Source organism: Meleagris gallopavo, chromosome 3 (assembly GCF_000146605.3).
Source record: "Meleagris gallopavo isolate NT-WF06-2002-E0010 breed Aviagen turkey brand Nicholas breeding stock chromosome 3, Turkey_5.1, whole genome shotgun sequence".
Classification (NCBI taxonomy): domain Eukaryota; kingdom Metazoa; phylum Chordata; class Aves; order Galliformes; family Phasianidae; genus Meleagris; species Meleagris gallopavo.
Window position 1 is genome coordinate 43,169,210 of NC_015013.2, and position 17,426 is coordinate 43,186,635.

The 17,426-nt window shown below is 36.7% G+C and overlaps 1 protein-coding gene across 1 annotated transcript in view; it reads right to left on the minus strand.

Moving 5' to 3' along the window:
- Positions 1-17,426, minus strand: part of LOC104910257 (receptor-type tyrosine-protein phosphatase mu-like) — a 66,384-nt gene that overhangs the window by 11,465 nt on the left and 37,493 nt on the right. The window contains exons 6-7 of the mRNA XM_031552820.1: positions 16,660-16,696; positions 12,939-13,013 (exon numbers count right to left, since the gene is read on the minus strand). Of these exons, the coding sequence (XP_031408680.1) occupies positions 12,939-13,013; positions 16,660-16,696 (112 nt within the window). The remainder of the gene's footprint in view (positions 1-12,938; positions 13,014-16,659; positions 16,697-17,426) is intronic.

The window sequence follows — 17,426 nt, forward strand, 5'->3', positions numbered from 1 at the left end:
TCTCTCGGCAGCTGTGCCAGTGCTTCACCACCCTCTGAGTAATCAATTCCTAACATTCAATCTAAATCTCTCCTTTTCTAGCTTAAAGCCATTTTCCCTTTCGTCCTATCACTATCCATCCATGTAAAAAGTCAGTTCCCCTGCTGCTACAAGATTCCCTCAAGTACTGGAAGGCTACAACAAGGTCTCCATGGAGCCTTCTCTTCTCTAAGCAGAAGAAGCACAACTCCTTCAGCCTTTCTTCATCAGAGACGTCCTTTGGTCTGCTTGTTGCCAACATCTGAGCTAAGTCCACTACTTTTTCCTCACAATGCTAGACCAAATATGTGATAGCTTTTTGTTTGCCAGACTTATAAGTTTCTGGTTCTACCTTTGTACACAGCAGCCTGACTTAAACCTTACACAGTAACCTCACTTCAAGTTGGAACAATCAGGATAAATATATCCTGACCACATACACTGTGGTGTCCCTCTGGAGAGGCAATAGGTCAGTAAAAAGCAGCAAGTGCAGGACAGCTCAAGGGAGCTTCCTACAAAATGAAAGGACAAGGAAATGTTTCCTGACAGTTTACAAAGGATCAAGGTGCTGACTTCAGCAAGTCCTTACTTGATGAGAGCAAACTAGAGTGCTCTCTGCCAGAAGTGAAAAAATTGAGATACACTTGTAGATAAGCCCCATGATGTCACAAGATCTAACAAACAATTTCCACAAGCTTCCTGCAGTGAATAAGAGAAAGACAATAACATTGTTTGGTTCAAAACCCTCAGATATCTATCCTTAGTTAATCTGAAGACTTTCCAATTTTCTTTTTCCTTATTTCTTCTCCATTCTTTGTGGCCTTCAGTTCAGTAGCATTTAAGATGTGAAACTTCATTTTTTTTTCTTAACTCGCAAATAACTGCCCTTCAACTGTCTGACTTAAGACTTGCCCTCATGGTGCCCTTTTCATTCAGTACCTTCCAAGACACAGTAAGTAATGCCACAGAACACCTACTTATTTTTGACTCCCAGACCTATCTCACCAGCATTTTCTTTATATTGGAACCTTCTTTTCTGCAGTTTAGTGATGAAATACTTTCTAGGTGTCTTACCATATCCTCTGATTGAGAAGTGAACTATATTCCTGTCATTAGTACCTAACATCTACTGTAAGGTGAATTCTTGAGTTACTTCCTTTGGTGGAATTTCTACTTCTCTACCAAGTTAAAAAAAACTTTGAAAAATTCTCATTAACACTTAAGATACATAGCTCTAGTATTAGTATTTTAGGAATTATTTTTGCTTCTGGGCCAACAGTTCTGCTTTTTCCTGGAGCAGAAACTTCCCTTTCCTTTTTCACTCAGAAGGCACAAGTATCATGTTATTAACCTAACCAAACCCTTAACAATAATCTCCTGAAGGTCATTTATGGATAGAAAAGTTTAAGCAGAACTACTACTCATTAAAGTGGAAGCTAAGACTATTCACTAACATAACTAGCCAAGCCAAATATCATTCTTTTAACTCATATGTAAGCTTTCCCTTGTTTTTCAGGATGAAAGTTTTCTTACGTAGCATAAACAGACCTCTATCAAAAGAACCTCCTTCTCTCTCTCTTTGTATATTAAGAAATATTTGGACTTGTTTTTGTGTTTATTAGTCCCTTCCAAAAGCTGTACTTAGAAGTAGCTGACTGCCCACTTCTGTACAGAAAAGAATGACCATTAAAAGAACCCTTGCTCAATAGTCTAGGAGGTGCTAGCTTTGTTTACAAACAAAGGAATAAGATAAAAGCAATCACTGCCAAAATAAGCTATAGATTGTTTTGTCTAAAGCAATCTTAAAATTCCAGACATTTCTTCTATTTGAGTAACAAACAACTCCTTTCTTTAACAAACTAGATTGGGCTTGCACCTAAGGCTCACCAAAGCAGCTGCCCATTTTACTTTCTTCTTGCAGCTTTAAGTCCTGAGTAGGTTCTTGCTTGATATATCACTTGCGAGCCTTTCCATCCGAATTTCATTTATAGGTTTCCCAGTAGCTGACATGTTTAACTTTAAAAGGCTTTAAAGTAAGGATACAGTTAGCCCAGGTTGTCCCGGTCTCTACTGAAACTTGAGACTAACTCACTGTGTTAGTATGCAGCCTATTTTTTCCAGATGTTTTGATTTCTACCACACAAAAACTGGGAACTGCCAAATGCTTCTCTCTAGAAGAAAGTAAACGATCGCAACTACAAGACTTCAGATTCCTTAAGGCATGCAATTCAATTATTAAGCAGGCAGCATGATTCAGCACTTATCTCAGCACCTACCTTCATATTATTTCACAAAGTGGGTCAGGAAGGTGAAATGTAATATCTCTCTGTGACAGATAGACTTGTTATTAGGTGGCCAAGATGATGCAAAATACTCCATGGAATAATGGAAGCACAGAAGTGCAATGTTTCCTCGAAACATCCATCACTAGAATCCTATGGTTCTGGCCACCAGAGATCAGAGAACTTGGCTTTAGAGACTCTGCCCATACTTTCCACAGTCTACAAAAGTTACAGGAGCAAATACAAAAGAAAAAAATACTACTCTCTATTACTTGTAGGATAGTAGGACACAAGAAGCTCTAAATTGAGCTGGAAGCCTGGATGTTCTAAGAACAGTGTAAGCACAAGCTAAGCAATCCTTTTCACCAAAAGCATACTGTTTAGCCAAGATAGTCTGTAATAGCCAGCTGAAGCAATCACAGATGGAAGAGGGAGGTAAATACTCAAAGAAATGCAAGGAATACTCCTGCTCTTTCAACTAGCACTCATTTTCAGTTAATTTAACAGTAGAAAGAGATATTTAAGAGTAATATTTTTAAAAACTACATAGTTACAGCGTCCTAAGGAACATAAATGTTCTAGACCTAAAAGTAGGGACAGCAGATGAAGAGAAACCAAAAGCAAAGGACTGGGACAAAACAAAATGTGACAAGATAAGTACACAAATAGATCTGTGTTACTGGTATGAAAAATTGTGTTCCAGAGGCGTAGGTCCCTCTTATAAACATTAAGCAACTGACATCAATTCTAATCCTCTACTAAAAACTGCAAGATATGCCCACGATGGGACAATGGTGGAAAATGTCCAGTCTCCCCCAGAAGAACTTCCTCTCTATTTCCACCCTGCTATCTCCGTCGTGACTGCAGACAATGGTACACTTAAGCTTACAGCAGCATTATTAGTTCTATGAAAAGATAAGCCAGTCTAACACACTTTTGATTTGAATTTCAAGTTCTTTTCAGATGCCAGTCTTTGGAACTATTTTGGAGAAGACCCAAAACACATACACATTTCTAGATGAAATGAATTACCACCGTGGCAAGTGCATTTATACTGTTAGTGACTGGCATTCAGTCCTCATCTGCTAGCCAGCATGTATTTTGCTAATGGAAGTCTTTGTTTCATTGCCCTGGTAGAACTCTAACTAAAGGAGAAAGTTCTCTCTCCCCTTCATCATTGACAATTTTCCAATTGCTGGCCCTACTTCTCCTTTAAAACCACTCTGGTTTTTGTCCATATGGTGGAAGTTATAAGGTGCTGTTGGCCAGAGTATATTTGTAACAGAAGGTGGTTTTGATCAGTAGGTTTTTTTTTTTTCCAGTGTTCTCTCTATGCGTTGAATATATTAGTTTTGTAAATGCCTTCAGTAAGATCTACTTTGCTTCTCTTTTTACAGTATTTCCTCCCTTTCTTTTCCCTGCCTTCTTCTGGAAATGCTTATGCATAAACTGATTTATCCATGGGGCAGGGATTATGTCTGCTTTCTGTTTTGCTGAGCACTGTGGTGTGGAAATAAATGTATCACAATTTTCCCTTCTAGGATACATTTGCTCTCACTGAACCTGTCTATTTGAATGCCCCAGTGAAAGGGAAAACAGCACTCAAAATATAGCAGAAGAGTATTTTATTTGTGATTTATGATCATCAATACAACACACATTGCTGTTTAGAGCTCTCCCTTCCCTAAAAATAATTTCTGTACTTCCACAGGACAAACAATATTCCAAATCAGTATGGTTATTTGGTGTTTTTTAAATGCAGAAAAAAAACCCTGCCTTGTTAAAAGATTTATGCACAGAAGGGATAAGACTACACTAAATAACAATAATTATGAATTATTAATTTTGTTTGTAATATTGTTTACAAAAATTTAAATATAAGTGACAAAGAACTGCATGAAAAGAAATGCAAAGCACTGATGAATATGACTCATTTAACCGACTACTGAATGAACCCTGTTTCTCACTGGTGGGTGATTCATGTTAGTGCATGTGAACAAAAAGACTTTCTTAAAAAAAAACACATACATGCGTTTCTGGTTGTCAAGAATAACAACATTCTTTACAAGACATGCCTAAAACAAGCAAAGCTCCTCACTTCACACACATCTTTTGGTCTCACCACAATCATTTTTAGTATGGAATTTTAAGCCAGGCTTTTTTGGATACTGGATTTTTCTGGAGACTGAGTTTTTTTAAATAGGGCTTGTAAGGAAATGAGCAAGCAAACCTTCACAGACTGCTCATTTCCTCCAAGAAAACAAACCAAACTAAAACTTACTATAGTAACACTTTCTCTTCCCTTTCTTTAAAAGAAAGAAAAAGGAAATAAAGTTCATCAAAAGCTTCATCTGGTCACCAAAGTCACTTGAAGCCCTTGCTCAAAGCCAAAGAAATTAGAAGTCCTAGCATTTAAACTCAGAAATTAATAATCAGCATAAAATGTACAGACACAGTTTATGATGTTCTTGGGGAAAAAAAAAAGAATTTTCTAAGGAAAAATAAGCATTCTTCACAATCTTAAATTCTCACATGGCCCTACAGAGCATCCAATTGTATTTTATTAGGAAAAGAAATGGTTACATATTTATAAGTACTGATATTCTGTGGCCAGAGAAGCAGCCACAAAATGAGGATAGGTGTGTGTATCACATCTCTCTACGTCAACAATGAGAGAGATCATAGTGAATTCAAATTATCTCTAAGGAAATGAAAGCAATCGGTCCACACTGATCCTGTTCAGATATAAAAAATTTTCTGAGCACATCCATACCACTTTTTTAGTGGCACACATTCCAGCAGTGAATAATTCAACATCATCCTCATCATAAGCATTTCAATTTCACCTACTGTCAAGGTGATCTCTGGGCGACTTGTGTTTTCAACACCAGACCTACTCCAGAAACTGTAGTAAAAGCATTAATAAATACCAGATATCCTTGAAAGGATGTCTCAACTATAATATACAAACAGGAAAGATATGGGACTTCAAACTTCAGACTGAAGGGTCTGCAGTCTTCAGAGAAGAAAAATTATTCTGGACATACTTAAAGAGAAACTCGACTTCTGGAGCTCAGTGGCATGGCAAACACAACTTTTATTTTCCATCCATGAATGGAAGGCATTACAAGCACCATGGGAATGTAACCTGGAGCTAAGGGTACGAAGCAGTGGAGTGAGGTACTGTCTTTTGATGTTTCCAGTACTGAGGATTTTACTACAGGAATGTAGATGAACTGTTCCAAGCAGAAAGTCAGCAAGCTGACATTCCTGATGATTTCAGCTACTAGCTTCCTTCCCAACAGAATCCCTTACAAAGTGCTCATCAGAAATCTTTCAACACCCGTCACTCTCTCAAAATTTACTTATCGTCACACTAACTGCCTGTTTGTAGGAGGATAGCACAAAATAGTATCTGAAGAACTTTAGATGAACCAAGATCAGGGTTCATTAACAGGAACACAAATAGACTAGGCTTCCTCTGAATGATCATCACTAATTTACATTTCATTTTTCATGCATTTCCTGTAGGCCTTAAAGGTTATAGAAAGACATCCAACTGTCACGTTTTATTAAGAATGCCTTAAATAGTCATTTTGCTCTTCATTCCTTTTCATATCACTTTTAATTAGCAACACACTTAGTCATAAACAGAAGCTGTCTAATTCGATGGAAAACGCAAAATATACCCTGCTTGCTTCAAAAAGGTTTCACATTTGGTTCTGACCAATGATGATTCACAGTTTTTAAGCTGTTTCCCCTGTGTTTCAGATGTTAACTCAAAAGATGAAAGCAGAGTTTTTTGTTTACACAAAAACTTTCCAGCTGTCAGCAATAACAGAAAATCAGATGAGCAGGAGGACATGAAAGTTCAAAGTGCTGAAAAAAAATACAGTCTTAAAAATGCACACAGAATTTGAATGTCTCTCCCAGAGCTCTAAAACCCTTTTCTCTTGCAGTCAGGCTTACATTACTGCAGAAAAGGATGTTTTCAATACAATATCTGGAAAAGTAAGTGATGAAATCCCATCAATAACTAGCCACAGCTAGCACAGTGTTGAGATATTACACCAAGCAGACAAACATAGCTTAGATATTTACTGAATCAGTTACTTCCAGGAATCTAAGTGAGTGAGTTAGTGGAACATTATTTTGCCCAGAGTAGCATGTTCTGTTCTGCCTCCTTATAAAAGCTGACTGTATTACTTTCCTCCTTACTACACTACCATACTTAAACATAACACACTGTAATATTACTCTATTCATTAGCACAGATATGATCCATGTAATATTACATTGCACTTTTGATAACTCTCCAGTGATACAAACATCAGATTTTCAGTACTTGTGAGCAACAGGTTATTTTACCCCAAACAAGGTCCCACACTTTCTTTTAAATTAAAATTCAAATTGCTTAGCATTTTATGAATATAGTCAGTAACTACAGATGGGAAACACTGAAATTCACAGGTTTTTTTTTCCAGTTACTAATTATATCTGAGTTTTTCTCTCTTCCCTTGTCACTCCTTAATTTTTCATTGTGGTACATGCAAAATTGTTCTACTTGGATGTAAAAGTTAGAGACTTTTTCTGTACTGAAATGAAATAGCATACCACATCACACAGAAGCATATTATAAAGAAAATAATTGTATTGTATAGAAAATAATTTGTATTTTCTGTTTCTCTATTGATGATGAACTGTTTTGGAACAAATGTACTACTGACCAGTACTGCACAGGTGCTGGTAAATAGCACAGATTCCTTAAATTTGTCAAAAGTTTAATCCTGTCAATTTATTAACATAATTATTTTTATTATTGATTTTTGTTTCTATTCTCCATAATGAGAATAGGGAAAGCGCTCCTTGCTCCAACCTCAAACAGCCTCAAAGATATTCTGATACGATGACACATCACTGAGCAAATAGATTGTTTTTCATGCTAGGATGAATTGAACAGACTCTTCTTTAGTAGCTCAAGTTAAAACTTGTTTCAGTCTCTTCACTTACGAGATACTTGATGCTGACACTTGACATCATGCTATTCTCTCAGCAATGGACTGGGACATTTATATTTCCTAGTCAACTAGTTGCGTTCTTCAGGGATTTAACATAGATCCTGCCATGACTATTAACTCTGTGATACTCAGCTGTTTACTGAATAAAAGATAAAACTCAAGTCTTTACAGTGCACAACCTAACTATTTATGCTACTTAGTCCTTCCTAAGGGATAACAAAGGGGATAACAAAGGATTACTACTTTCTTGTAGGTCAGGGGATTTACTCCAGCTGTTCCTGCCCTAGGTCTGTAACATCCATGACCATGAGTACAGTGACAGTGTAGCTTATGAATACAGATCTCCTTGGCAAGCCATAAGCACTTACAGCACGAGTCATAGGTAACATGTGTTACAATGCAATCATTCACCACTCACTCACCAAGGCAAAGCACAACGTGACACCCCATCAGCACTACAAGATCTCATCCTATCAACCAATGCCCTGCAATCCCCAAGCAGCAGCTGGACCCCAATCAACACCTCACAGCTTTATGGCATTCTGTGAAGTGTCGTGTTGTGCAGAATGCCCCCCACTTTATTTCAAGCACTGTCCTAACCCAAAGCAGTGACTAAACATCAGTTTGATATTAATGCTGTTTGGGCTGAAACCAGAACAGAACCAAGATAACAGCATCATCCTCAGCATAACTGTTTAGCTTGAGCTCTTTTTCAGCTACTCTAAGGAAACTGTACTTACATTTAAAATCTTAGGTGTTTCGGATGTACTCTTAAAACCATAAAACCTGACATTTGACTAGGAAACAACAACAACAAAAAAAAAACACCACTAGCTCCCATGGTAGTCCTGTATCCTCTTAACATTTTCTTGTAACTATACTGTTTCATATATGAAACTGTCATTGCAAAGATGACAAATCTAACACATAAAAGAACAAAAAAGGGCAATAAATCACAAGTGACACTCCAGCCCACTGGAATGTACTCAACCACTGCAGCAGAAAGTAGGAAGATTTCCTCTTGCTTTATATTCCTCTTGCCCATCAGAGTGGGAGAAACAAGATCTCTGCACAACTGGTAAAAGAAATGCTGGGACTACAATATAACAACAAGCTTGGAGTTCCACTAAGCAAGAATGATCTGACTCTCCTGTCTTCCCCATCATGCCATAGTGGCACCATACAGGTGTTTGCCCTCCCTATGATAATTAAGCACAGCTCCCACTGATGCCAGTTACATTCAGAAGTATCGATAAAAGAATAATATCCTAAAACTGTGGATTCAACCGGAAGAAATGCCTGCATATACTTTTATTATTACAAACAACACTGCAGCATCAACTACAAATTCATGAGTTATCCATTACTCAAAGCAGCACTTCATGTTTCCACACATCAGAATACATCTAAGCCAGTGCTACAAGGTACAGGATTGAGAAAAAGGAACATGCATGTCTGTCCAGCTCATGTGGCTATACTTCAGATTACACCAGTTCGGCTGAACAAACTAGATAAATAGAAAAAGAGTCTTCCTCAAATTCACACTTCTGTTTTTGTGCTAATAAACCATTTTTAGTAATGCTGAGGCTGAGTGTAATAAATCTGGAGTAAATCCTTTCACATAAAAATCCAATATTTGAGTTGAAGTTTTTCACTTTTATACTGGAATGGCTAGTAAGAGAATCTAACCCAGATGGTGATAAATGTTACGTATTGAACTAGATCTGTATATTTTATTATACAGCTAACTTCATAAGGGAGGAGAAAGTCACTGGAACTATTTTTATGATTCTTTTTTAGCATGGTTTTAAAATGCTGCTTAAGGTATGCAGGTAAAATTCATATGAGCTTTAAGATAGTCACTATCATAAAAAAAATACTTCCAATTCTTAAGTATCAGTCATTCTACAAGATTTCTGACATATCTTATCTGTACCAAGAATTTTATCTTTGAAGACTGTACAATACAGAACTCCCACTTCCAGCTGCATGCGTAATTAACAATGGGTAGTAAAAAAGTGCATTCTATGGAAATCAGTCTTAATAACATCTAGCAAAGTGGTGGCTGTTCCACTAAATCACAAATGGAAATACTTTAAATATAAGTAGCTCAGACATATTCCAACAATTAAGAAAATGCCTGAAAGAATGAACATCCTAATCACAATTCCAGGCATGGTATTTTATCAGAATGCAGACAGAACAGATGAGGGCCAAGTGAATACCAAATATGGCAATTTAAGCCTATTACACAAAATGTCTCCTAAAAAAATAGCCTGAAAGCTTCTGCATTTTGCTTCACTTTCTCAGAAACATATATTTGTTATTCAACTTTAAAGTCAAGCTTATAGTCACTTTCAAGTGGCAACTTCTTGAAAAATCCTATAAATGCTTTCAAGTTGTACTGTAGAACTGTATTAGCTGTATTTGCTTGTGCAAACATGGAGACTGCATCATGAGGACCATTATGCTCCATGTACACACAGTCTTTTCTCTTGGCCAATAGATGATAAAATACTTTCCCTCGCTACAAGCTCCAAATGAGTACTGAAGCAAGGAGTAGCTTGATATTTAGGGCTAATAGCAGGTAATTCAATAGCTGGAAGTTACTTCTATATGAAAGTGAGGGAGTAAGGAAAGAAAGAGGAACTAATGCATTGTTTATAAACTTATTTATCAGTCAGTGCCAGGATGAATTGATGATGGAGACTGTGCAAGTTGGCTTGAAAGCTAAACTGTATTATCACAGTTTCCTGAAGAGGAGGTCTCTTAAAAAAAAAAGTAACAACATTCAGGAACACAGCCAAGATTTTAAATTTCTGTTATGCAAGAAGCATCAGCTTCCCACCAGAAAGAAAAAAAAAATCCCAAAGTTGTCCTCCTGACCACAAATTATGTATCTCCTCAAACCCTAAAAGGCAAACATAACTCCTTGATTGCAAATGTGATTACTCTGATGTCTCTGACGTTCAGCAGAGAAGTAAAGAAAAAGCATTAAGCAGAAAATGCTTTGCATTGTTATTTAACTGCTACACCTGTAAGCCTCGTGGTAACTATGGCTGGCAACAGCCCTATGACTTCCACATAAAGAAGCTCTTTCACATGTAGGAGGCCCTTTCACAAGGGGGAGGGAGAATAAGCTCTATTCCCTGTTTGCTCATGCCTGGCCCCAGCTCCCGTGAATCTTCTTTAAGAAGAATCTTTGGGTTCCTCATGGGCATTGCAGGTACTATGACTGCCTTACTACCTTGAAAGTTCTTACATAGTCCATCTCTAATAAAGCTTGAATTCCTCTTACTGCTGTGAGGACAACCATGTGTGCAGGGCAAAAGGATTTACACTCCCTACTGTGGCAACTGAGAAGGAAGATGAAGGTTCTTCCCTTTTCACCACATGGTCTTTATAAAATGAGGAGAGTTTGTGGGAAAAACAAACAAAAAAAAAACCAACAAAAAACAGGAACTATTTCAGAGACTTTTAAATACATTTCAAAGACCACAAAAGACCAAAAAGCCACAAATACTCTTTGTAGATATCATTTGATACTTTGTCCATATATAAAAAGTTTCTAATCACAATACTATAAGATGATGGAAAGTTCAGTGACAGTGGGGAAAGAGGATAGCACAACCCTAGGCTGCAGCAAATGAGAACAAGCCCAAATGCAGCAGCCATGGATACAGAGAGAAAAAAACAAAACAAAACAAAAACAAACAAACAAAAACTGCTTACCTTTAGAATGCCTCAGGCAGGCAGGAATCTCCAGCAAGAGATACCCTCACCTCTACTGCCAACCCTTAAATGAGGTCTGGGAAGGGGTGGAGCCAGGATCCACCTCTTATGGTCACTCAGATGAATACAATGAGCTCCCCTGGGTTGGCCCTGCCTTCCCACCAGGTGCTCAATCACTGGTTCAGGTCGTGAATCAGCATTTCTGCTACACTGGTATAACAGATTTATTTATTTAAGAAAAAAGGTAAAAAAAGTCACAGATCTGACAGACTATGAATCCAAGCTATGCACCACCAGCAACAAAGTAACCAGTACTTTGCTATATATTAGCTATGATATGTATTTGTTAGCTATATCCCTTATCTCTCATTGTTAACTGTGGTAGATATTTTCCCCTTACAGAACAGATCTGTCTTCTGGAGGTCCCTGTAGCTACTCAGTTCTCCATTAAAACAAATCAAAAAAAGAAAAAAGAAAGAGATGAAAAACATTTACTTCTCCATCTGGAAATATATATATACTTATTTGAATCCTGAGATGAAGAAATAAAAATTGCTGAAGATCAAGAGATGCTGTTTGTCTATTCAAAGCCTTATTTGTACTTGCAAGTAAAACACTGAGCTATAAAAATGCATGTGGACAGAGCTTCTAAGAGCTTCTAACAAGAACAAGCTAGTACTTCCTAGCATCATACATCCATTGTTCTGGTTAGCTCTCATGTTATTACATAATACGAATTTACACGCAACAATTTTCTCCTGATTGACACAATAACTTCAGCATTATGTATTTAAGCTTTGTTACACAAAAGGCATATGACAGCATTAAAATCTATTGTGAACACGCCACTAATCCTCTTTTCTTCTGTTGAATCATTTACCTGTCTCTTGTTGACTAATGGAGAATCCAGATGCTAAGGATCTAAACGCCTCTTGACCCTTAGGCACCCCAGCAGCAATACTTACACACTACCCAAATATGCCAGTGTTCTTGAAAAAGGCAATAATTTTATCACCTGCTAAATGCGGATGGACTAGGTCTAACTTCCCCTCTTGCATTTTCCAAACTCACCTTAGGTTTTAGAAATTTGTTTAGTGCATTTTCTTACTATTCGAAAATTAAAGGGTTTGCATGTTTATTTCCCAACAAAATGAATAGTTTCCTTGAGTTTGTAAAGATTTCAGTACGTTCTGAACTGGCCTTCAAGCCACAGTCAGTCCAGTAATTGTCTCACTCCTGCACTGAGTTTTTGTGACAATTAGATCTAGAAACCTTGCAGTTCTGTTTATTTTCGTATCTCACACCCTAGGTTATTTTAAGACTTGAATTCATATATGACATAATGAGGAAATCGGTTTTACTTCTTTTTAAATTTTATGCATTTTGAAATATTGACAGAAAATATGACCTTCCCAACACACCATGGGAAAAAATAAAACAACAAACATTAATACAAGGTCTTTGTTCTAATTTATACATGCAACTTGTGAACCTTAAATAAATGACAGATATACTAGTGTCTTGATCTAATAACAGAAGAAAAAAAGCAAGTACACAGGTAGATATCTGTATTTAAACTATGACTGAATTTACACATGGAGCGAGGCTAGATCTCTTCACATTAGGCTTGAAAGAATATTCCACAGATCACACACATAATGGAAACATGCAGTAGAGTTGTACATTTGGCCATGCGTGTGTGTGTTTTGTGCCAAGCACACAATTTAATTTAATTTAATGGAGCTGAAGAAAAACTTATGAACAAAAAGAAAGTTTTAACACAGAAAACTATTTACGAGCAGAGAATGAAGAAATCATTAGGGAAAAGGAGCCAAACAAAAGGAGACGAGAATGGGCATGATGACTTGTCTATACTTGAACTTCTGACCTGTTAGTTGGTCGTCGCCTGCAGCAGGGGCGATGCGAATGTATGGTGTTGTAAGCTGAGTCACGATTATCGCAGCTAAGGCAAAGGAAGATTTCCAGGTCAGCATGCATGAGGGAAAAAAAAGCCAGACTGAAGCTAGGCCAGCAAGAAGAATCTTGGTCAATAGTTTATTGTCTGAACTTCTTGTAAACAAAAAAGGTAAAAAAAACAAACAAAACAAAACAAAAAAAAAAAAACAAAAAAACAACAGCACAAGTTTCTTTTCATCTTCAGTTGTTAGTTTGGTTATTGTGGATTAATGAGTTTTTGTATATGACTTTTCAGAAGAGAACTCAAAGCACATTATTTACATAAAATGTGTTTGAGGAAACTGGAGACTGTTAGCCTCTGCTGGTGGCAGCACTGGGCTTCCTAAGTGAAAGGCTACTGCCTATTCAGATTACTCTGGTCTTAACTTCCCTATGTAATTTGTACTCATTTCACATTTTATTATCTCATTTTATTATAATATATTTTTCCTATATTTCCTGTTAAGATAATTTTCACATAAATGCTCTTGAGCTATCTTAGATTCATTTTTATTGAGCCTAGTTAGGTTTCTGCTCTGGAAATGCACACACTACCCATACACTTAACTTGCAACGTTCAAAGAAAGACCACTGACAGTTATCACCTTTGAGTTAGGTACGTCTGTAGCTGACTGAGGTACAAGCTTTACATCACCTCATGTTGTGCCACTACAACAAGAAAAAGCTGAAAAACTCAGATTTTCTGTGTGTTCCAAGTACCCTGATTTTTTTGTCAGAGTTGTTAACAGTCTGACTGTTAAGATAAGTATTAGCCTGCTCACAGTAATAAGATCTTGTACTTCTTTATTTGCCATTATGATTGCCTCTAAGTGGTTAAGCACACTATGATACATATGTATTAAGGAATATAAAAAAAAATTAAAAGGTCAGATCCAACATGATGCAGCTGGAGAATGATGCAAAGCAAAAATATTGGAAAATTAAGGAGAAAATTATATGAAAGATCACTAATTTACATAGAACAGCCTGGGTGCTATTAGAAATGTGGCAACGAGTGAGGAAAATAGATCATCTACCATCTGCAGACAATTAAACTCAAAACTGCTGCTGCATAATATTTTGAAATATCCCTCTGCAACACTGAAACGCAGTGTTGATAGTAGCTGCTAGAGTACTGCTGCTATTCGATTTAAAATATTATAATATTCTTTTCTCTCTCATAATTAATGAAAGCCTTCCAGTATCGCAAAATTTGAACAATAATGTCTGCCTCTTGAGAACTGGAATCCTAGGAGATAGCCAAGATGTCTCTATCCAGACAGAGTTGTAAGTCATACCAGGAAATATAGTCTTAATATAAATCACAAAACACCATAAAGTTGATAGCAATAAACTTGGAAGGGTTCTGGAATGTTTTCAAGTTCATCTGCTGAGATTTCACAACCATTTAGCTTGAAGAAAGAGTACATATATGAAATCCATATTTCAAACAAAATACAATAACCTTTATTACCACTGGTATGAAAATTTCTTCCCAATTTTTGTTTGTTTGTTTGTTTAATTATCTTGTCAAAAGTAATGGGAGTGGAAACCCTGCAGTCTCCACATTTGTATATACACCAAATACTCAGAGGTCCTAGAAGGCTCTACAGACAACTAAGAACAGAAGATTCTACATCACAAGAATACACTATCTGATCCTTCTCCAAGCACAGGCAGTGGCAAAGGTTCTCTCTGACTTCAGCAGAAGCTGGAGGAGAACAAAATCCAGTATTCTGATCCTAAATTACAATTGCTGGAATTGAGATTTTTATATGATCTCAAAAAGGGTGGTGATGGGGGAAATGTAGACGTGGGCTGCGAATGGGACAGGACAATTCTCTTTCTTGTCTCAGTGCAGGCGTGGTGACTTCTGACTTACAGAAAGTAAGAAGTCTGCTTTTCTCCTTACCTCTACTGGATCTAAACAGGAAAAAATATTTGTACAGATATGAATAATTAATATCATATTACAGTATGTCACAGTCTACGTTTTAGTTCTCAAAAAATAATATAGTTTGAATATATAATAGAGATTCTAGATTTGTAAGCACAGTGATCAGTGCTTTTCAGAAGCCCCTCTGGAAAATTTTGTACCAGGGACTATAAACACCTTTGAGGACACTTGTGACTTCCAAGTTCTCACAATAACCCCTTGTATGACTTTACAGACTGCACAAAGGTATAATGAACAATTCTGAAAACAGCTTTCAAGGCAAAGAAGTACAGAGATTTGTTTAAAATAAAAGCTGCATTTCTCATCTCCCTGTTGTCAGATGTGCTACCTTGTTGCTATGGAAGCTATTCCCATCACGAAGTCACCCTCACTTCTCAAACAAGAGAGTAAGGTTTTTCAGTCAGTCAAGTAATTGAATCAGGTGAGCATCCATTAGTGATTAGGACTACAAATCTTCAAATAATCTAAAACCCATTCCCCTAATCACCTATTATGATTTGTGAGGCAATGTAATCTGCTCCTGGCAACACCAAAACTCCCAGAAAACAGCACAGGATTTCATTTTAACCTGATATTAATATATTTTATGTTTTATTAGGCTTTAGTGAAGATATTTGAAAGTTTGCTATGATATAGTAAGCAGTCAGTAAACTGGAAATAAAGCTCTTACTTTGTTTTGGAAGAAAGAAAAAAAGGAAACAGTTTGAAGAGATATAAAAAGTGTATTTCTCATATAAGGAAAGAGGCAATCATGTGCTAACATTTCATTTATCTTTCAGTAATGAGATTCTAATCCATCATGTTTAGATATATTGGACGTGGTGGAACCACATCATCTGTATGGAAATGGAATCATACTGAAGCCAGCTATGCTGAGAATAGCCACTATGAGATATAATGAAGAATTTTTTGTGTCACACTCTTGCCAGGTGCCAAACTGCAAAGAAGCATTAACTATTCCTCTTTAGTAGCAGTTCTTTTTCTTTCCTTTCATTTTCCTCTACTACAATCTCCACATAACCATATTATCCCAGCACCTCTTTTTCATGCCTTGAAGCCAGCACTAGCTAAAGGTGCTAAAAAGATGAGAATACAAAGATAATTAGAGACAAGTCCTAGCCTTCAAAGTTAAATATATCAGCAATATGTTTACCTTTCCTCTTTGGGGATCAAACTCATAGCTAGGACTGCCTCGACCATACCATCTTGCTCACAAATGGCAGTAAGATGTCCTGACATTTCAGTAAAAAGAGCTGTTCTACACCATGAAAATGAAGAACACAATTTCTCCACTTTTCTTTTTTAAAGAAATAAAGATAATCGCTTATGAGGAAGGGAAGGGATAATTTTTTACTAATACACATGTAGCTACTTTGCACTCTGCAATTGGCAATTTTACAAATCTATTATATATAAAAACGTCCAAAACATTGAGAGATCATATAAAAACCCCCAGAATGTATTTCAGAGAAAGTGTTCAAGTAAGCAACTAGAAATTAGTAGCACATTTATTATTAATAACAAACAAACAAACAAACAAATTTCCTAAATCTCAGCTAGAGACACAAATGAATCCTTTAAAATTCTGTGACAGATTCAATGATATCTTTTAGCAACACAAAACACTCCTGCAAGACCAAGTGAAGGAAAGGTCAACAGTCCAAATTACAGAATACATCACATAAAATGAACATACCTTTTGTGGCTATCCTGACGCAGTCAATTTTGGTTTCCTGTGTAAAATAAAGAGGAAAAAGGTTACATCTCGTGTTTGTAAGCAGAGAAAGCTATCCATGTTTCTACTCTTAAAAAGTACTGATACAATACAGGAAAAGTGTTTACATAGTTTTCTTCGTTACATATTTAACTTGTTATGAAGGAACTCCAATGTGCTTTCATAATATGGACAAACACTGCTTTGGTATGTTACATACACAGTTCAGTTAGTAAAGAAAACAGGCGCACGATTCACAAAAGCACAGGCAAGTGTTCAGCTTTTTCACTTCTGTAACTTAATGACCTTGGGAGATTTTTCTTTTTCTTACAGGTAAGTAGAACTCTAAGCATCATGCTAGACAATTTTAGAAAGAAAAAATAATCGATGGTGTTTCACATTTCTGCACTGTCAGTGCAATGTGAAAGAGGGACCATTATGGTTTCTGGCAGAAAACATTTCCAGGCTGTCAGCACAGACAGCCAAAGCTTATCAAGAATTGAAGGGCTCTGGGTAGGCCTGTCCAGGAAATGAAAAACAATTCCAGGAAAAATTAGCCTGATGAAACATGATCTGTGAAGGCCTTTTTACACACTCTCATTCCAGCTCCATCTAGTTATTTTTCTTTTACCGATTGCGGAAAGGAAAAGAATAAAGATTATTTCTAATTCAGCCAGGGCAACCAAATGAGAAAGTGGGAATTGAACATGTTATAAACTAAGGTAATGGGATTGGACAGGCCAAGACAG